General features: G+C 38.9%; 2 protein-coding genes across 4 annotated transcripts in view; one reads left to right on the top strand and one right to left on the bottom strand.

Annotated features, from left to right (window-relative positions):
* The window catches only part of TFB2M (transcription factor B2, mitochondrial), a 103573-nt gene extending 90605 nt beyond the window's left edge, over window positions 1–12968 (bottom strand). The window contains exons 1-8 of one of the 2 annotated variants that reach the window (XR_008840037.1): window positions 12615–12968; window positions 11855–11943; window positions 10765–10918; window positions 10208–10356; window positions 8537–8626; window positions 6244–6306; window positions 4844–4995; window positions 3273–3547 (exon numbers count right to left, since the gene is read on the bottom strand). Coding sequence is in view for 1 of the 2 variants with exons in the window: in XM_056486769.1 (XP_056342744.1) it covers window positions 3361–3547; window positions 4844–4995; window positions 6244–6306; window positions 8537–8626; window positions 10208–10356; window positions 10765–10918; window positions 11855–11943; window positions 12615–12909 (1179 nt within the window). In the remaining variant the exon portion in view is untranslated. Of the gene's footprint in view, window positions 1–2787; window positions 3548–4843; window positions 4996–6243; window positions 6307–8536; window positions 8627–10207; window positions 10357–10764; window positions 10919–11854; window positions 11944–12614 lie in introns of those variants that run through there. The other variant, XM_056486769.1, reaches the window with a different exon arrangement.
* A 25-nt stretch (window positions 12969–12993) lies between these two features.
* CNST (consortin, connexin sorting protein) overlaps window positions 12994–21181 on the top strand; it is a 46516-nt gene continuing 38328 nt past the window's right edge. The window contains exons 1-3 of one of the 2 annotated variants that reach the window (XM_056486765.1): window positions 12994–13147; window positions 14832–14928; window positions 17174–17195. In XM_056486765.1, coding sequence (XP_056342740.1) covers window positions 14926–14928; window positions 17174–17195 — 25 coding nt within the window. In that variant the 5' untranslated portion in view covers window positions 12994–13147; window positions 14832–14925. The remainder of the gene's footprint in view (window positions 13148–14831; window positions 14929–17173; window positions 17196–21181) is intronic. The other variant, XM_056486766.1, reaches the window with a different exon arrangement.

The raw sequence follows: 21181 nt of genomic DNA, 5'->3' as shown, positions 1-21181 counted from the left end.
ATTTACAAAACCATTCTACTTTATTTGTATCTTGCCTTCCTCAAACACATCAAACAGCATGTGTTTCATGTTCCTTCAAACAACAGAAGCAAGCTTACAAAGTTCTGAGCTGTTTGTTTGAGGTCATATCAATAGGATCAGCCACATCAGTGGTTAAAGACTTACATTATGAGTAATCAACTGTTTGATTTGGTGTATCTTAACTACCCCTAATTTCCTTTGGGCTTCATGTGCTTGCTGCATGTTGTGTTCCATCAGCTGAGGAGAGTCTGTGTGCCTATTTTTAGCAGTGACAAGTTAAACAGCCCACACAAGGAAAGATGCAATAGCTTTTAAACAAGGATATAATGAGTGAATAAACATTTCCCACTGACTTGTCCTTTCTGGAAAAGTTACTTGTTATTTCCATTTTCCCTGTGTTTACAGAAGAGAGGTATGGCTCTGCTAATTAAAGTCATACAAAGCTCAGGTTGGAGTTTTCAATCTGCAGCCCCGCAGATTGTGTTCAGCCTGACAAAACAATTAATTCAACATGCTTCTCAGGAAGCCTCAGTTTCTTCCTATCACATTTGCACATCTTAAACTATACCACACAATGTTTCTCAAGTTTTATGCTGATATTTTCATCAACATTATCATTAACCTGCAAGGCTGAGCTCTCATTTCCAATGCTGAACAGGTTTAGTAGCCAGTCCAGACACATTCCACCTTAACAACCCCTTATCAGAACATCTACTGTGTTAATTACTGCAAGATCACAAATCCTTCTTCTAGATCAAAAGTGAACTGACTATAGAGTTCAACTTAACTGACCTCCTAATTCCAAATGGGAAAATTTCTTATTAACTGGGCCAAGTTTGTTTCTGTCTCTACTTGTGTTTGTTTTGATTTTGATTTGGGTAGGTAGGAAAAGCTTGGGCAATTGCTAGCACAGTCATAATTTTCTTTCCCAGACAGATGGCACAAATGATGAGGGCCACTAGAAAAGATTTAGAATCTCTAAAGTTACAACCAATATACCAACTATGATATACTGGTGCTTTAATGTGGAATGCCAAACCATTTTTGGGCAGTTCCTCAAAAAAATTGGAAGAGTGGCAGCAAAACTCAGAAGTGTTCTACTGGACAGTACATCGCATGTGGTTCATATTTCAAAGGTATTAAATCAGTCTTGAGAAAAAAAAAAGGCAGTTTTGCAAATGAAAGGAACATAAATAGTACAGCATTGGTTAAAAATTGTAACAGAAATGTATGACAAGCCTTTATATACAATTTAAAATTTGAAAGTGAAGTGAAAGTTCAACATTATCCTACAAAAAGCTATAATCCTTATTTATTTATTTACTTATTTATTTAATTACTGAGTGGATAGTATAAATTAATCAAATACATAGACTTACTTAATTTTCACTCCCTGTGTATTTATTCATATACAATAGTAATTTTCACTTTTTCCATATTTTCCATTAATACTAAAGTAATTTTCATAATGGCAGGCATTTCTCTCCCCATTTCAAATTTGTGATCAGGGCTAAACATTGATTACACTTAACCTTAATGGTGCATTTCTGTTGAGCATTAAATCCCATTTCAAGTCCCCAGTTATGCAATATTCCTCCCACTTACAGACTCCTGGTGTTAGTCTCTGCATTGGCTCATTAAGTGCTGCTTTCCAACAGCATCAAAATAAAACCATTTTGTTTTTTTCAGTTCATATTTGAAATATTATCAGCACACAGCTGAAAAAATTTATTTAGGCAGTGGTGGTCTTACATTTCCTGTATAGAATACTTCTCCTGGTATGTTGGATGTATAAGATATCTTGCTGCAAGAAGAGCAACGTGTTTTGATTCAAAGGGGGGTGGGGATCAGCCCAAGAGACACAGCAGTTTGTAGACCAGTAGATAAGACAGTTGCCATTTAATGGCACTGAAAAAGGTGGAATTGTTTCTGTTAATGCAAGTTTGCCATTCATTGACAATTAGCAATTACTATCTCTGAAACAGTCAGAGTTATAAATAGAAAGGAAGCCTCAAGTCTTGACAACCTGCACCAGAACACCAGCAAGGCTCTGAGACAGACTGCAAATTAAGCCTCAGCCTTTCCAGGAGTTTCATCATAACATCAGAAAAGCCCAGCAGCGGTTTCAAGAGAGAGCTACAGCCTAGCAGAGTGAACTAAGGCTGCTCAAAGTCAATTTTTCATCTGCAGACAGAATTGCAGGAGGAAGACAGAGATGAATGTTTATCACAACTATATATCACATTAAGCTTAAGAAACACAATTCTGTTTGCATTTTTTGGGGCATTACTGCTGTCCACAGCCTGAAAATAGCTCAGCCTTCACCAAAATGCCATTTTATAAACTAGTGCTTTGCTAAAGAAGTCTGTTTTTTGCTATAGCTCTTCCCAGAGGGTGCAATACAGAACACAGAAACAGTACAATCTCTCAGCATAGTTGAACAACTACATGGTAAGAACAGTTACATGGTAAGACAGAAAGAGAAATTAGGAACAGGTTGCCTTATGGAGTACTGTGTCTAATTTTAATAGCATATGGTTTTGAGTAATTTTTTGGTACATGTATTACACATTAAAGAAAGATACTGGCAAAGGTTTCAAGTAAGATGATTTTATTTTTTTTTTAATAATTTATACAGCACTGAATAGTCTGGTGACTTTCAGACCTAAAATAATCCTTAAACACATGTAGGTGTTTGTGTATTGTATTATAAACTAGTACAGGTTGCCCGTTTTTTCAAAAGAAATAACTGTTACAAACTCTTCCTCAGGGATATCACAATCTTTATTTTAAGCAGCTCTCAGTTAATGTTTTATCACCCTGTCATTACCTTGTCTTCTATTAACATACCACCATTAATTTATTAGCATTATGTTGACTTTAGGCTGCAAATTCAGAAAAGCAGACAAAGTAGTAGACTCAGTGGTTGTGAAGACCTTTGTATTTTGTGAATTCAAATAATTAAGCATTAAAATAAAAACCAGACAAATAATAATTTGGTCTGTTATTTTTTTCAAATGTTGTAAATATACAACAACAACAGTGTAACAAAAAGTTGCATTTAAGTGGTACATCCAAAAATAGCACGAGCTAATAAGCTCCTGCAAAAGTTGCCAAGCTGTCCATTCCAGATAGGATTGTGTGCAAAGCTTGTCCATTCCAGATAGGATTGTGAAAGATAACTGTGAATTCATTACTTTCATCCTATGTAGAAGGGCTTTTGTTACTTGCTAAATTTTTCCTGTTTGGACAGGAAATCAGTATCTCTGATTTTATTTAAATCACTTTTTATCAAAGTAATCTTCCAGAAGCAAAGGTGATCTTCCAAAAGCTTTAGATTTATAAGTTCATGGTCCTTGTACTTGCCAAGACTTCATCATGGAAGAAGGTTTCAGCAAACATATCTGAGTTTTGCAAAGCCTCAAAAAGACGTTTATAGTCTTCTGGATACAAGTTATACATCGCAGCATTTTTGGGAATTTCTAGTGCTTTCAGTAATTTGTCACTGTTGTCCAAGCTCCAGGAACTGAAACAAACAAACAAAACCAGAATGGAACATTTCTTTCTGTGAAAAATTAAAAAGCAAGAAATATTATCTGAAGGTCCACTCTTTCACAGCCTCTAGAAGAAGCTAACCTCTTCTTGACAAGTTACTTTCAATCCATACTGCAAACAGGAAGAAACCTCTGCTATTAAAACACATGAATAGTAAATAAAGCCCCCAGCACACACAGACAATGCCAAACCACACAAACCTCCACATTACAGGATAGGTGCTCTCTCTCCCTCATTCACCCTAAATGCCTAAGTCAGTAACAGGCATTACAGCCTAAAAAGGGTGTTTCAGTGCTGGAGAAATTAAAGCTAAGGATGACTCAGTATAGCATGAACTAGTGACTTACACCTCCCAGGTATTTTCTTCTATACATAAACAGATGTATCCACCCTCCCGCCATCTACATCTTTGCTATGAAAGCTATACTTTTATAAATGTGCACATACATTAACTATTTCCCAGACAGGAAAAGAGTGTATAAATATACAGAGGATGCATATTAGAAGCCTTCAACTTCCTGGCTGAAGGATCAAGTGAAGATGAGGTATACCACTGAGCTTTAAGAAAGAAACCCATTAAGGCTTTGTACTTGTCTTTGTTAAGGGAGTTGCTGGAATTCAGTAGCTTATTTTTTCCCCCTTTCTGGAAATCAACTTTCATAACCTACTATCAGCAAATGAGAAGTACATTCAGTATTTTCATCAGCAAGAAGTCAATGCTTTTCAAACTGTGAACACACCTTTCATTTCTGGGAAACAGAAATGTACTGATCATATGGAAATGTGAATAGCTTGCATAATTGGCAGTCTAAAGCCTAATTTTTTAATTAGATAACAGCCATTTGAGGACTGAGGACATCCCCATTCCACCTTCTATAACCTTCAGCTATTTTCATTAGCTTCACTTTGATGTCTGTTATAAGCTAAATCTCTTTCAGCTTTTAATTTCTGTAACTGCAAAACTCTTGGTGGCTTTATTATTGTATCTGTAAAATAAGTGAAAACTTCTTGCAGATACATGACGTAAGCTCCTGGAGGTACAGGAATTACTGCACATATACATTCTAAATACTTGCCAACCTTCCTGACAGGAACAGTCCCCAAAATGAAATCTTCTATTCTACATGTTGACGAATAATGAAAAATTAATTCATTAGTTTTTTAAAAGGCTGTATTTCATCTGCAAATAAATACTGCTTTGGGAACATATTTTAATATTTTCATACATTTCTCTGAAGTATAAAAACTGTAATTCTTTCTTACTTACTATAATCTATCGGTAAGTTTAGACTTAGGTTTAGCAAAAGACTGTTTCACCATGAAAATAAAGGTAGATGCAGTTGAGGGCTTCAAGCCTCCTGTAAATAGATTTTGCTGAGGAGTCAGTCGTACCAAACATAAATGGTCATTTGGCAGCCGCTGCAAGAAAAATAGAGTAAGTTACTGAAAAAATCACTTTTTAGACAGTATTTATCTTAAACTAAGTTTCATCTTTGCCACCAGTAACTTTTCATATTAAAAAAGTCTTAACAGGATGATTTCATCAGAAGATGAGGCCTCACCTCCCTGTGCCTCAAACAGAAAAGGAAATAGAAAACAAAAGAAACATTCTATCACTTGGGGTTTATTTCTATGTTTTAAAACCGGACTTTCTTAGTTGAAATAGCCAATACAGGTTTGATGTGAGTTTTCAAGATATCATATGGTCTATTGTATTTCTATACTATACAAGGTATCAGACTTGCCTTTTATATATAAAGACAGAATTATGTGAGTGTAACACTAAGACACTACTGCAACATGAGGATTTTATTAAACTGGGACAAAGTGGAGTCTTCAACTGAAATAAATGTACTTCTGTATTGGCAGCAATGGATATATTAGATCTGACATTTGTACTTCTAAAGTTGTCCTGGTACATCTTGCACAGCCCACCTGGTCTCTCTACATGGCCTTTCAGCAACACAACTAAGCATATAAGGCACATCAGTCACTTACATATTACAGAAATATTGCAAACTAAACTCAATACAGCTCCATAGCAGTTTTCTGGGGAGCATGGAACTTAAAAATATTAAGTAAACATGCTTTTATATTACCAGAGTTAAATAGGAATATTCCTATGTTATACAGAAGAACATCATTACTTCTCCAAAGGACAGAAGTAAATAACTTTACACAAGGTATTTTTGCACTTCTCAGATTTAAGTTTGGAGACTTATGCTTTTCCATAATTAACTTGCACATGAAATCTATAATAGATATGTGAATAACTTTTTTAATCAAATAACTTTTTTAATCAAAACTAGCAGCATACTGATTGTGTTATTAACTGTAGTAACACTTGTTTTGTTCAAGCAGGTGGATGTGACCATCAGTAGCTTTCTCTGAAAAACACTTTACCTATTCGTAAAAAACACTTTACCTATTCGTATTCCCTTATGCTATTTATTCACTATATTTTTTCCATCACAGACATTAAAATATTAGTTTATCTCAGTTTCTAAAATAATAACAATTCTTCACTTTTGATGAATCTCTATGCTGCCTTAAATTTTAATAGTTCTTTAAAAATACATCTGTAAATGCTGCTATAAAGTTACTTTAACCTATAATTAAAGAAGTTTAGCTGCATCTCCAGAAGAAAAGTGTACACAACAACCTTACCCCAGTTTTTGGTATTGCCAGTCCCCCATTTTTCAAATTAGTTGCAAATGAAGACCAAGGTTCCTATGGGAGGAAGGAAATGTATTATGGAATTGAAGTGTTTTGTTAGAATAGAATAGAATAGAATAGACTATTTCAGTTGGAAGGTACCTACAGTAATAATCTAGTCCAACTGTGCCTGAGCAATTCAAGGCTGGCCAAGCTAAAGCATGTTATAAAAAGGGCATTGTCCACATGTGCTATTAAATGCTGACAGGCTTGGGGCATCGCCCACCTCTCAGAGTGTTTGACCACCCTCTCTGTAAAAAAGTGTTTGTTAATGTCCAGTTTGAACCTTCCCTGGCACAGCTTTGAACCATTTCCATCTATCCTCTCAGTGGCTACCAGGGAGAAGAGCTCAGGACCTCCCTCTCCCCTTCCCCTCCTCAGGAAACTGTGGAGAGCAGTGAGGTCACCCCTCAGCCTCCTTTTCTCCAAACAAGACAAGCCCAAAGCCCTCAGCTGCTCCTCATGGGACATTCCCTTCTGGTCCTTTCCCTGATTTTGTTGCTGTCCCCTGGGTGCACTCAAGGATCTTCACATCCTTCTTAAATTGTGAGGCCCAGAACTGCCCAAGTATTCAAGGTGAGGCTGCACCAATGCTGAATTCAGTGGCACAATCACCTTTCTTGACTGGCTGCTGATGCTGTTTGAGGCACCCCAGGGTGCAGTTTGCCCTCCTGGCTGCCAGGGCACACCCTGCTGACTCAGACTGAGCTGCTGCCAGCCAGCAGCCCAGGTGACCAGCGGCCAGCCAGGTGTAGCCCAAATCACTACAGCCCTCTGAGCTCTGCCCTTCAGCCAGTTCTTCACCCAGCACACCCTGAACTAGCTCATCCCACAGCTGGACAGCTTTTCCAGAAAGATGCTGTGAGGGGCAGTATCAAAAGCCTCCCCAGAATCCAGAAAAATTGCATCCACAATCTTCCCTTTGTCCAGTGGGCAGGTGACCTTATCATAGGAGGGTGTCCAATGGGTTAAACCAGACTTTCTTTTGTGAACCCATGTTAACTGTGCCTTTATTCTGAGTGATTATTCTTCAAATGCCTTTCCACAGCACCCAGTAGAATCTCCATAGAACTCCATAACAGTTGCAGGTACTGAGGTTAGACTAACAAGTCTGGAGTTCACTGGGTCTTCCCTCCCATTCTTTGCAGGATGTGGAGTAACATTGGCCAGCTTCAGTCAGCAGGAACATCCCCAGACTCCCAAGACTTTTGGTACCTGATCGAGAGAGGTCCTGCCATAACTTCAGTAGCTCCTCAGGACTCTGGGATGAATTCAATCAGGCCCCAAGGACCTGAGAACATTCAGCTGATCCCTTACAGCTTCAGCCTCCATAAATGGAAAGTCACTGTTCCCACACTCATGGTTCTTTTGCTCAGGGGGCCAGGCAGCCCAAGGCTTATCAGTATTATTAAAGACTGAACCAAAAGAGATCAAATGTCTCTACTTCTACTTTATCCCTGTTAGTCAGGTGACCACCTTCAAAAAGTACTATTCTTTAACTTCTTAGTATTTACCTTAATGTATACCTTGTAGTATAAGGTATTTGGAAGACAGTAGACAGTGAAACCTAATTTTAGATTAGCAAAACATTTAAATTATGAAGGTAGGTTTCTAGAAAAACAGAGCACAAAGATAAATCTGAAAAGCATAAACTAACTGAAAGTGCTCATAGGGAACTGGGAGGACAACATGAAAAAAAAACCTTTTAAAACTAAACTATAGCATGTTTTACAAGGTAGGAAGGTACTGACTAGTAGAAGAAGCAGGTATGCTTGGAACATTGAAGCACCAAGACTCAAAAAAACTTCTACTAAACACAACTTAAGAAGTCAAAAGCAATCATTATGGAAAATTCAGAGAATATAACAAAGAGTATAGACTACGACAGATTGGAAAAGCAGACTTCTAGTTTCACACAATCATTAGCAAAATGGAAAAGGTTTATCTGGTGTGTAAACATCTCTTTTTTTATCTACCAGAATCTGAGAATAAATGTTTTTGAGTACAATGGCTTGCAGTGAAAACACTGACATCATAATGAATAACAATGTTGCTTAATAGCAAGAATTTTACACAAAACATAAAGCTTTATATTTTAGCTTTTTACAAAAGTTTTCAACAGTTCTCCAACTGATTTAAACATTAAATTAGCTTCCAATTAGTTTGCAGTGGTAAACCACTATAAACCCTTTTCTAAATCAATGTCCATAGCATTAGGCCATATCAGCAGGTACAAAAATCTTACCTTATGCAGTAATTCAATTTCATACCCTAGTTGTGCAAGTACACTAAGTGCTTGATAAACCTTCGACTTCCCAGGCTTTGCTGTTAATACCTAAAACATGGCAAAGAGCAAGCATTATTGTTGCAAAGACCAAGACTAAGCAAAGATCTAAGATCTAAGATCTAAGCAAAATCCACATGTATACATAAAACAGTAAGAAATTCAGTTGTCTAAAATTCCAAGGTAAAGTTACATTAGGCCTCAAACACGTACTTTGTGCTATTTAATATATCTTGTCAGAAAACAGGGCTAGAAGACATTGTAATATTTGAAGTATTTCTTCACAGCAGTTATTTGGATAACTAAACTATGTATGAATCTCCAGTATATGCTTTCTGGTCCCTTTTAAGGCAGAGAAGTTTCACACAGAAGATAAATAAGGATCAGATTTCATATAAAAACCATAACTTTGGCAGAGTTATCAGCTTTCACTGATAAGATAATATTCCCAAGAAGACACACAAAGCAGAATAACTAAAACATCAGGTGACCTCACTGAACATTAAGCAACTTGCACAGTCATCATTGTGATCAATGTTACAAATCAAACTCTTAGGGCAGGAAAAAAAGAAAAGCTTGTGATTATTCTCCAGAAGGGCAAAAAAAGTAGCAAATTTTAGCAGGAAGATTTAACTTCATGTAATAGATTTACACAGCCTTGTCATGATAAAAAGCCAAATCAACCAACAAAAAGGAGTCAAAAATGCCTAGTTAAAGAAGGTTCCAATAGCTTTTACTACCCAACTCTTATGCAACAGAGTTCACATTATAACCAGAAAAGTTAATTAAAAAAAAAACAAACCAAAACATGAAACCAGGACTGCCTTAAATGAACAGGCTGCCCTGTATTTAGTAAAAAATCTGATCATTAAAACATACCATCCAAGTGGTGTACAACCTGTCATTTCACAGAAGAATATACTTAAAACGTTTAATTTTTTTCACTTGGGTAGTAAGACACAACACTGGTTGCGTAAGCAGACCTGGAAGTCCTTGTCTACTTCAAGTAATTACAGGTTTATGACTCTGTACAAAACCTCCCATTTTCATGGAGGGGAGAAAAAAAGAAGGCATCCTTGATGTGTAAGTACAGTTCTAGAGCTTTGGGACAGGATAAATTAGGAATATGTAATCCAGAAAAGGGTCAGCATTTTAATGTACAGAGCATTAATAAAATGGCATGTAAATAATTTTATTTTGCCTCTTTTCAGTACTGCATACAAAACAACTCAAGAGGTCAAGTGCATCTCACTTGGTATTGGTATTTAGTTACTTGGAATCCTCTTCACTTGTGTTTTGACTATTACCTGAAACTAGTAAACAAACTTGTTGCAAAAAGCATGGCACAGAATTTAATCACCTCACAATTTACAATGGAAAGCAGCTAGTCTGCTGCTGCATATACTTCTCAAGGACCAGTCTTCACATTTGTAAGATCTGTGGTTATATGATAACAGAATGTTTCTTAATAGTGCCATCACTGCATAAAGCAAACAAGTAGGAAACTGACAATACTTTAAAATTCTGGTAGAAAAAAAAATCACTAGCAAAAAGATTAGGTATACAATATAAATGGGTTTGTGTTCTGTGAAGCACTAAACCTTCATTACCTGTAAAATGCCTTGCACGTACCGTATACTCTTTTTCACTTATAAAGAGGTTGAGTTCCACTCTTCCATATCTGTATATGGAACTGCATTCATACATGGCAAAAAGAAGTCTCCAAAGTCTGTTTCTTTCCAACTCTTGTGGTACCATTCCAAAAATTTTCAAAGGAACATCTGTTTCACACAATAGCAAAAGTATCTTTAAAATTTTGCAGTATGTATTAGACAATCGCATTAATTCTAATGTCTAAACTACAAACAATTAAGAGAAGAAATTCTGTGAGTTCATGTTGTTCACGAACAAATACAATTAAGCCTTAGTCAAAGCTAAGCCAAATTTGCATTAGACTAAAACTTTAAATGACAAGAAAATACCTAATTATCTGATATTGCCATGGAGGAGGGGAGGGTTCTGAAGCTATCATGAGTCTTAAGTAAAGCTGAAATGTAGAAAGCAGTATGCATTAATCCAGCATGTATATTAACTAGAACATATACCTCAAGCAAATCCCAAAAGTTTTGCCAAACTGCCTATGCACCCTTCAAAAATGTGTTTGTAACATGTGAGACATAAATATATACCTGCCCTCCAAGGAACTGCTGCTACACCCATGGTTTCAAAAAGTTTGTCAGAAGACACAGCAGGTGGTTTCAAAGCTCCCTTTGCCAAAGGATCCAGTCTGAAGAAGTCACCATGAATCACCTTTAACTGCCCATCAAGGCTGTTCTCTAGGCACTGAATAAAAATAACTTTAGTTGAAGAAATCTGGATACTAGTAACTAGTTTTGGAAAACACGCAGCAAAAAATGCATTCAAGCACTACCTAAAATTGTCACCCAGTCAACAAGGGTCAAACCTTAGAGCTGCTTCATACAGCTGATAAAAAGAATAGCTTCTTTCTTTCAGCTCATAAATATAATTTCCCCCTTCACTGTGCAGGGCACTTTCACATTTTTTGTACTGTCAAACTCAAGCTTTAAACCATATTCTTAAATTAGTAAGATGTTCTGCAATGTTTTTAAAAAAACACACAAACTACTAAACTAAGTAAACCACTTATTTTAACAATTTAAAACTAGAATTCTTCATGTCTATCTTCATATGGAGATATGTGTGACTCACATGACTTAAAATGTGTGAAGTCATTGGTTTCAAACAGCACTGTAATGCAAAACTTCTAGAGCAACTTCTGCAGCTCTGTGTCTGACCCCCTTTGAATCCATGCAAAGCCCAGGTGAGCAGGAGAGGACAACACATGTAAGTGTCAATTGTAGGAAAACACATTAAATAAAACAGTGAGACAATCAGAATAACCAAGAGTATTTTTACAGATTTCTTAATTTCATACAGAACTCTTGCTTAAATATAAATATCTACAGTGAATCTGATTAGTTTCAAATTTATATATGAAATTTTATTGATGCATAGAAAGACTATGTATGAACTTGAATTCCTACATACACAAAATGCCAAATTAATTAAAAAATAATCTGCATTTGTGATGTGCAATACCAAAACTACATACTGTTATTAGGCATTATGTCAGATGTTGCAAGTAACAATCACTGCCTAATTCTTTTTGGATCCAACCATTATACAACAATTGAAGCTAATTTCTCATTTTTCCCTTTAATTATGTTTCAGAAACGTGCAACTGAATCAAAAGCATACCTTTAATTCTGTAAGAAAATCTGTGTTACTTTCCAGAGCTACCACTCTAAAACCCGCCTCAAGCAGAGATCGAGTCAAAATTCCAGGACCTTAAGTAGGAAAATAAAGAAAAAATTTAAAAAAAAAAATAAATTTAGAAGTGCATTTTTGTTTCTAAGTGATTACCTTTAGTGATTTACCCAACACAACACTTGGGATATATCCCCTTCAACAGGAGATAGATTGTGTTTGTTAAACACACTTCAAAACAAGAGTTAGAGAAATGATTTACAGGCAGCATGCCCGAGATTGCTCACTGTATTACACCAAGCACACCATTACAATTAGATACTGAGCAGCACTGGAGATAACGTTTCAAATATTTCTATTACTTTTTTCTCAGTTAGCTAACGGTAGAGGTTTTGCCACAGCCCATAATCCTGGGTGTGCTTTTACTGATAAAGCTCGCCTACAAAACCGCAGCATTACCTGACAGAAAATTTTATCTCTGGTCACTCTACAGCAAAGTTTTAACACGAGTGACTCCAGGCTGCACCCTCACTCATTCCCCCAGCTCTGCATAAACGCACCCCCAGGCACACCCCGGTGTCCCGGGAAGGTGCCGGGGCGCGGCTCCGGGACAGCCCCAGCCGGGATTCAGGCAACGCTGCCTTCCCCGCCCGAAATCCCGGGAGGGGCAGGGCCCGGCCGGAGCGAGGGCGGCAGCTCGCACTGACCCCCCAAGGTCACCGGGGCGCGCCGGAGCCTCGGGGCAGCTCACCGGGCGCGAACTCGAGCAGGACGGGCTGCGGGCCGGGGCCGGCTCCGCGCTGCAGGCAGCGCCGCACGGTGCGAACCAGCTGCGGGCAGGCGATGAAGCGGCGGACCACGAGGCCGCTCCGCTGCTCCTTACGCACCGGCCGCTTCTCCTTGGCGGGCTCCGCTACCCGCAGGGCCGGGTACCGCCGCCCCGCCGTCAGCCAGCAGGGCGCCAGCCCGCAGAGCAGCGGCCGCAGCCCCGCTGCCAGGAGGCGGCCGCAGCCCGCGGCGCCCAGCGGGGCCCGGCCCGCCAGCATCGCCGCGCCGCGCTCCAGCTCCGGGCGCGTGATCGCCGCGGCAACCGGGGCGTCACTTCCTGCTCTGCCCGGCCTCTGCAGGCGCTTCCGCTCCGCCGGCGGAGGGCTCTCCGCCCGCCGCCCGCCCTCTCGATGGTGCCCGCCCCGCACCGCCGGCAGCCTGCGGCAGCAGCAGCCCCGCGCCTCCGCGCCATGCCGGCTGGCGGCTCCCGGCCGCCCGAGCCGCCGCGGAGCTGAGGTGAGCTGACAGCGGCTTGTCCGCACGGAGAGGAGGAGGAGGAGGAGGAGGGGAGGGTGGGATGTTTCCCCCGGTGCCGCGCACCGCCGCCTCCTTCTGCTTGTGTCGGCCGCCGCCGGGCGCTCCAGGGGCGGGTTAGGGCCGGCGGGCAGAGCCGGTGCCGGGCAGGAGCCGGAGCCGGAGCTGGAGCTGGGCGGGCCGGGCAGTGCCGGTGCCGGTGCCGGTGCCGGGCTGCTGCCCCCGGAGCGCAGCGCAGCGCAGCGCAGCGCAGGCAGGGCTGAGGCGAGCGGCGGCTCGGGAGGGGCGCTCGGGCCGGCGGGCAGCGCGCTGCCGGGCGCCCGCGCGGCGATGTGCGCTCCGTGCGGCGGCGAGCTCCCAGGAGCTACGTATTTAGTTTGAGGTTTGCCTGGCTGTTTCGCGGGAGTCTTTGATCTCCGCGTCGGCAGCTAAACAGTCACTTGGGGACTCGGGTGTTTGTGTCGCCCTGCCGCCCTCAGCAGGTGCAGGGTCCTGCTCCGGCGGATCTCCGGCATCGCTCCTCGCCGCCTTCCCTCTGCTCGATACCCTGTTGCGATTGCGGTTTAGGCGAAACCTGTAATTTTCGATAGCAGTGACGTTGTGCTGTCGGCAACGTCCCCAGTGCCTGAACGAGAAATAACTTTATGACCATCTTCCAAAGGTTCTCAGGTTGTGCCAAACTGGAGTTCATCCTTAGGGATGCTGTGTGAAAACCTGTCAGTGGCCGCACTGTGCTGGGGGAAGGGAGAGGGATTCTTCCCAAATGTGTTTCCCTGCTCCCTGTCTCGTTTGTGCAGAAGGCAAGGGAGATCTGGCAATCACAGGGTACAGCTGGTCTTCAAATTAATGATTCAGAAGCAGACTTTCTGTACGATTTTCTGCAAATTGGTTAATTTCTTGTGTCTTGCTCCTCTGCTTGCGAAGTGAGAAATTAACACTTCCATGCTTACTAAACAAAGTCGGTTTGTTTGGTATATCGCTCAAAAACAGAAATTGGGATAGAAAATTGCGGCTTTGTTGTTCTCTGTTCGGAGGACCTACGTGTTGCATGAAGAGCGGCTGGGCTGAATTTAGAAAAATGCCTTAGCAAATGCAGCAGTCCTTCATATCTGCAATTTATTTTTAAATGCCCAGCTTTTTTTGCACTAAGTGCTGTAATAGTTCTCCCTGTGCCTTAAGGGAAATGGACAGATTGTTCAGCTGGATGATGGGATAGACCTCAATCCATTTTTAAACTGGACTTTATGTTTTAATAGCTTTTTCCCTCTCTTACTAATTAGTCTGATAATTCAGTAATTTGTAGGACTTTTAGAACATCAAGCAGAACTTGGTTTTCCTAGAGAAAGTGTTTAGTAATGTCCTAATTCAGCATTCCTTACCAAAGTTTAATGACAGTTATGGCCACAGAAAGATTAGGTGCGGTTTTAAGCTTAATTAATGAATTTTGGAAATTTTTGTTGTCATTTGGAGGACTCAGAAGTGCTAGAGTCATCTTTGAATGGGCTGTTCAGAGCAACTGAGACTATTCAAATGCCTTGGCAAATCTTCATACAGTAAAATTATACACTTTTCTTCATGGTTTTATTTATTTTAGCTTAGTGCTTGCCTGGATTGAACCACAGATCTCTATGGGCAAAACTCATGGGTTTTTTTCCCCCCCTACTAGAACTGCCAGATATATGGTGAATATCTCATACATAAAGAACTACCTCTTTATGACCTGGTCATTATCTTTGACAAACTGTTGAAACCATAGGAAAATGGTAAGTTTTTTACTTTTTTTATTTAGAAATTACAATTTAGAAAATTGCTTTATACATTAAAGTGTATCACAGGGACATTTGGACAGTTATTTTTACATTAATGGTTGATTGTGGTATATGTTTTCTAGTTAAATCCAGTTATCACCACATGCAAATATTTGAACTGACAATCTTACCTCACACAGCCTTGTGTCTCTGTAATTTATGTGCATTGTTGAGTGCTCTGAAATTGTTTCCTCCTAATTACTGTTTCCTGAAATAAATCAGAGGGAGTCAAAAGGGTTACCTGTTCTATTGGATTCCAATCTATGCTTGAACCAAAAGAGCTCATTAGCTGTGTGGGTCAAAAAGATTTGATTTTTTTTCTCCAATGGTTCTAAATACCTTTTGCATTTACCTTTATTTAGCTCAATTTAAAGCTTATTTTTCAAGATAATATTAAAGTATTAGTCCTTTAGTATTATTTTGCTATGTATTAACCACTTAGCCATACTAAATATTGGTAATAATTTCTAAGTAAGGGTGAAAATTGCAGAAGTACCTGGATCTTGATCTCAGTTTTTTAAACTTTTATGCTTATTTTAAGTACAAATTGGGCAGAGTTTCTGTCTTCCACAAAAAGAACTCCACGAGTATGTGAATGGAAATTTGCATGATGGTGTTTTTTCCTTGTCCTCCTAGTAGATACTTATCATTAGAGTCTCCTCTAAAGACCTCAGAATACAGATTAAGTTTGAAAGGTTTGCATGTTACCAAATACCACCTCTAATGTGAATTTTAGAAAAACCTTTCAACAGAAATGAAAGAAGCTTTTACAATACAGCTGAAAGAATCACTTAAGCCTATTTGCTTCAGTAATGTGAAAGTAAAATAACCTACTACATGCTTGAGTTGGCAGAAATGTCTCTGCTGTGCTGAGATGCAGGATTCTATAGAATTATTGTTTTCATTTACTTTATTAAGCATACTTGAATAATTCTTTGTAATGTTTTGGTTGGTGACAAAGGAAAATAGTAGAAGGAGTGGTAAGAGATTTTTTTCAAAAGTGTTCTAAGCACTATACACTCAGGAAGCATCTCTAGGAAGAATTATTTTGATAAATCTATCAGAGTAGCCTGATTCTTTTGTCATATTTTCTAGCCATCACTGTCCCCCACTCCAAGCACATAGGAAATCTCCCAAGAACTGAAGTAGCATTTAGTCCTATGCCAGAATCTGGTTTGAGGTCCAGTGAGTTTGCAGCCTGTGGGTTGTGTTGGACATCTTCCTTTGAAGCCAAAGTCTGCCTTTATAAGGAGGTCAGCAATTTTTTATTTAGAGCTGTTATGGTCTCTAAACCTTAATTTACTGCTTTCCTACATGTCCTTTGTTGACAATTAAAAATGGCTTGACATTTGGATGGGGACAGTGGGTAGGGAGTGGGGGGAGTTTTGCTCTTTGGCCAAGCTATTAGTAGCAAGGGAAATTAGAATCCAAGGTTCCTTGGACGCTCGCCTGCTCCATGTGACAATGTAGATTCCAGCCTAGCACTGAAACCTGATTAATAGGGAGTTACTGTCCATTAAAAGTCTGTTAGGTCAATTGTGCAGATCCCTGGAAAGTGGCTGCCTAGGTAGCAATTAAGTGAAACTATCAAGTCAGTTCTCCTTTGAGGTAGTTTCTGAGCACTAGGTGTGTGGTCATGTATGTTAGAATAAGCTTATTTGAATAAAAAAGTTAAACTACTGCTTTGCTATTTTTCTTATGTAATACCATGCTGTTTAATAGGAAAGCTTTTTCATACCAGGTGCAGGTTGACTTTCCAGCCTTACAAACACTGCAGCAAACTTCACAGCTGACAAAAGAACCATTCAGAACAAAAAATATTTTTAAAATTATCTGATGCCTTGAATTCTGTCCCTGTTGATGCTAACAACAGTGGCCATGTTTTATTTCTCTCCTAATGAAAGCTAAGCAATATTTTTTACATTTTCAGTGGAGAGGTGAAGGGTTTTGTCGTGTGAAGTTGGTTGCTTAAGCTGTGTATTACAAAGCATTTTGGCAGGGTTACAAACTTTCTCACTTTGTGTTTTATCTGTGTGTACAGAGAATCTCAGTCCCTAGGGCTATCAATCTGGCATCTTTCATCAGCACTAAATTTACTGCAAATATTGTTTGTGTGCATGCAAGAAAAAAGTGCTATTAAACCTTTGTGGGCAGGAGTGAAAACATTCAAATAGATACTTTTTCTGTTTATTTCTCTCAGAATTTCTCTTCACTGAATACTGGTAAGCATATTCTGCTGATTTAAATTCACTCAGCATGTGTTTGTGTGTCTATCTCATCATAAGTCTTTATCCAGGCGGCTTTTGAGATGTTGCCTTGCTCGAGAGCCTGTCACACCAAAGATCTTTTTACCTGTTTTTTTCTTATTAATCTACTTACAGTATAACTGTGATGTCTTTGAAACTGTCTGGCTGACTGATAATGAAAGTGTAGAGGTGAAATGCTGTTAGTGCCAGAGATTCCTCTAGACAAATTTTGCTGTGTTGTGTGCTTGCTTTTTAGGAACAGAGTTGCTTCGGAGTGTTTTTTCCACTGTTGTTCCAATACACTGCTTCACCTGTCCCAAGTGAATTGCTAATGTGTGGCCTTAGAATGTGAGCTTTAGCACTGCTTTTCTCTGTCCATGCCAATGTTTTTTGTTTGGAACTTTAATATTACGCTGCAGGGCAAGTTCAGATTAATTCAGAATAACTTTTTTTAAAAAAAAAGAAGATCCTAAAACTAATTGTGATGTTCATTTTATCTTGGTAAAATAAGCATGTTAGGAAGATTTTTAGGTTCACTTGATGAATATGTTTCTGAAATAATATGGAAATTCATAATGTACATTTTGGAAGTTCTTTCTTAATGGTTACAACTTGAAATTTTGTGTGCTTTTAGCCTCTAAGTGGGGGTATGATGATCTTAGCACTTCAGATGAACATTTCTTCTGGACCTGCATTACAGTTCAGGTGTTGTTTTTACAGTTTTACAGTTGACCCAGTTTGGCAAAATAAACAAATTGGGGTGCATCTTGTACTGAAATGACAAGTTTGTCAGTTGCTCAGTAGTACTTTGGCGTTTTCACTGACTCATGTCTCTATTTTATAAAGTGGCGTACACCATGCAGAGCTTACACATTTAATCCTAGGAAGATTTGATTTTAGCAAGAGTTGGCATATAAAATTACTCTTTATCCAATGTCGTTTTGGGAGCTGCTTAGTTTCTTACCTGGATTTCTCTTTTTCTCCTGGGAGACTGTTAAAGTCTACTATGTTAATACTGAAATATAACATCATTAACACAAGGAGAAATAATAGTCATTTGGTTTCTCCATGGGCTGCTAAACTTCTGTCACGGAATCACTGAAACTATCTCACTTTTGGTTTAAAGTGAAATTAGTTTTTACCACCTTACAGTACTGAGTTTTTATTCATGTTTGTGATAGTTGGGGTTTTGTAATGGAAAGATCTTTTTTAAATGGAAACTACTTAAAGTGACCTTGATAATGGTTTTTTGAAAAGCTGACCTGAAATAAATTAGATCTCTGTTTACAAGCTCAGGTATTGCAATCATTCAAATTCTATAAGGAGAAACTGGTAACTGTGTTCTTCAGAAAACCTCTCTAAGATCTATTAGTCAAAAAGTAAATTGTTAGAGACAGCTCATATAGCCAATATCTGTTTACACAATCAGAGCTGAAGTGAATTTACCATAATAACTTCCTGTTGGAAGGGGGAGATTTGAAACAGCACTAAAGGCTAAATTCACCCCTGGGTTCAAGTGGTTGCAGCTTCATTAACTTCAGTCAAGTTACACCAGTGATTAATTTTTTGGGGGTTGTGATTTGCTTAGCATAGGTCTCTTACAGTTCATACATGATTAAATTCTTGCTCATGCATGTAAGGGCCAAAAAAGAAAGAAGAAAAAAGACCAGATTTAAATGTATTGTACCTCCTTGCAGTCCTTGTATGGTTCCCTTTACCAAAATATTTATTTCATAATCTCTCATTGAATCAATTTTTGCTGTGTTCCTGTGAACTAAATCAGTACTTTGTGGTTAAGAAATGCAATACAGATGATGAAACAGTGTGACAGACTTCATGGAGGAAGTTCAGCAAAGAAGGGATTTGATCTCATTCGTTTGTATCTGACACTGAATGATGTAGACACTAGACTTCCTTTTGGAAGTATAAGGCAAATAGATGCAAGACTTTAGTAGAGATTCTGGATTTTCTGATTTTCTAATTATGGCAGTTATTGAAACTAACAATTAGCTCTGTTCTTAATTAACCTTCAGGCTGGACAAGCAGGCTTGATAACAGAGGGACTGCAAGTATCTAACACTTCTGGACAAGAGTTGTTTCATAACTTTTATGGACAGCTTTCCAGTCTACTTGTGGTTGCTGCTGGCCTTGATATGATTTAGGACCTTATTGAATATTTTTATAGTACAAATTTTCTCTGTGTTGATGAGAGCTGTAAAACTTGTCTCTCATCAATATAAAAAAATATGGAATTCAGTCTCACAATGAAATTCAGTTCTCAGAAAGTCTTGAGCACTCTTTCTTTCTTCAGTTGGGCAACATTTAGATAATTGCCTCATTCTTCTTGCATCTCCGTTGCGAGGGATCTGTTCTGTCACTTCTGCTTTTTCATATATGTTGAAAATTCTTACCTGAGATCATGAGAGATTTTAGATCGTGTTTTTTAGCAACCTCTTATGAGATGGTAGGATCCAACAGCTTTCTCAGGTCCTTGGGAAGTAAAGATTTGGATAAGAGTGAGTTGAGCTGATTAATTCTATTTGCAGGCCCTTTTTTTGTTTGTTTGTTTTTTGTTTTGTTTTGTTTTGTTTTTCCCCTGTATGGAAAAAGTTCCTATCCTAGAAAAGATAAATACATTTGTCTAGTAGGAAGCTTTTTATTTGTTATGCTATGTAATCAAACCTGTGCACATATTCTGAAGCGTAACAAAAATCTGAGAGTTCTTCAATTAGAAGGGAAATTTTAAAATCAAAAAAGGCAAATTACTAGTTTTCAGAAGATTGAAAAGAGATTCATGCATCCCAAGGCAAGACAAGTTACTCATAGGTTTTTCCTGATCAACATTTGTCTAGACTGTTCATGAAAGAGCTGCAATGATGAGAGTTCTCCATTCTCCTAAAGCAGTCTGGTCTACTGCCTTTTCTACCATATCTCTGCCCATGACATGTTCTGTTAATCACATCAAGTGGTGAGGTTACTTTTTGTTCTTGTAACATTCAGTTAGATTTGTTCTAGTGAAGCTTGAAACCCAGAACTTTTCAGACACTTGGGGGACTCATCATTGTGTATTTTGAATGCTGACAAAGAGGTTGTGTGAAATTTTTGACAGAAATGTCATATGTTCTACCAAAAGCTTCTATTTGTTCCTAGACAAACCTCTTGTATTTGGCTACATGACTGAAACATATTTTTAAAGTGATGTTAAATATGGAATAGTAGATTATGCCTGGCAGTATGTTTATCATTGTTTATTAAAACTGTGAATAAGCAGTATGACTAGGAAGCTTAGAAGTTGAAAATAGCATGTGGAACTTCCTCTTTAAACCTCACTATTCCTGCTGTTTATAGATCATTATGCCTTTAAATGCCACTGCCACTTGAGAAATGTCACTTCACTGTCAGAAAGTACAAAACCACCAAAGTGTTCATGTTCAGATGTTTTTGTAAATGCAATGAAATTAGATAAACCATTCCTGTACCTGAATACTTCTTGAAGGACAGCAGACTTAACACATTTGAAAAAATAGACATTTTAATCTGTGTGTCTGGCACAAAAGCAGAAAGCACGTAGAAAGATATTTTTACCCCTAGTGTATTTTTTTCAAAGCTAAGCAGGGCAAACTGAACAATCAGGAGGATATTAATGAGATTCTCTCATGGTGATGCTATCCAGTAAAGGGATTGTACATTAGTCTGTCTTCTGAAGTGATAAGCTACCAGTGAGTCCATGCTATAAGGCAGCACAACAGCATGGGGTGTTTTTTCCTGCAGAGGTGTCAGGTTAGATAATGGTAGCATACATATGAATATCTTTATTTCCCTTCCTTTAGAAACAGCAGTGTTCCAACCATTGTGTTTCACACAAACACAATGCAGAGCAGAATCCTGTTAGGTGGAATTGGTCTGGCTTTGTGAGATGATTACAGCTACATGAATTGCCTGTCACCTTTGTCTGCTGTCTC

This window comes from Oenanthe melanoleuca, chromosome 3 (genome assembly GCF_029582105.1).
Source record: "Oenanthe melanoleuca isolate GR-GAL-2019-014 chromosome 3, OMel1.0, whole genome shotgun sequence".
In the NCBI taxonomy this organism is placed as follows: domain Eukaryota; kingdom Metazoa; phylum Chordata; class Aves; order Passeriformes; family Muscicapidae; genus Oenanthe; species Oenanthe melanoleuca.
Note: the sequence above shows the minus strand (reverse complement) of the source record. Positions and strands in the feature narration are given on the sequence as shown.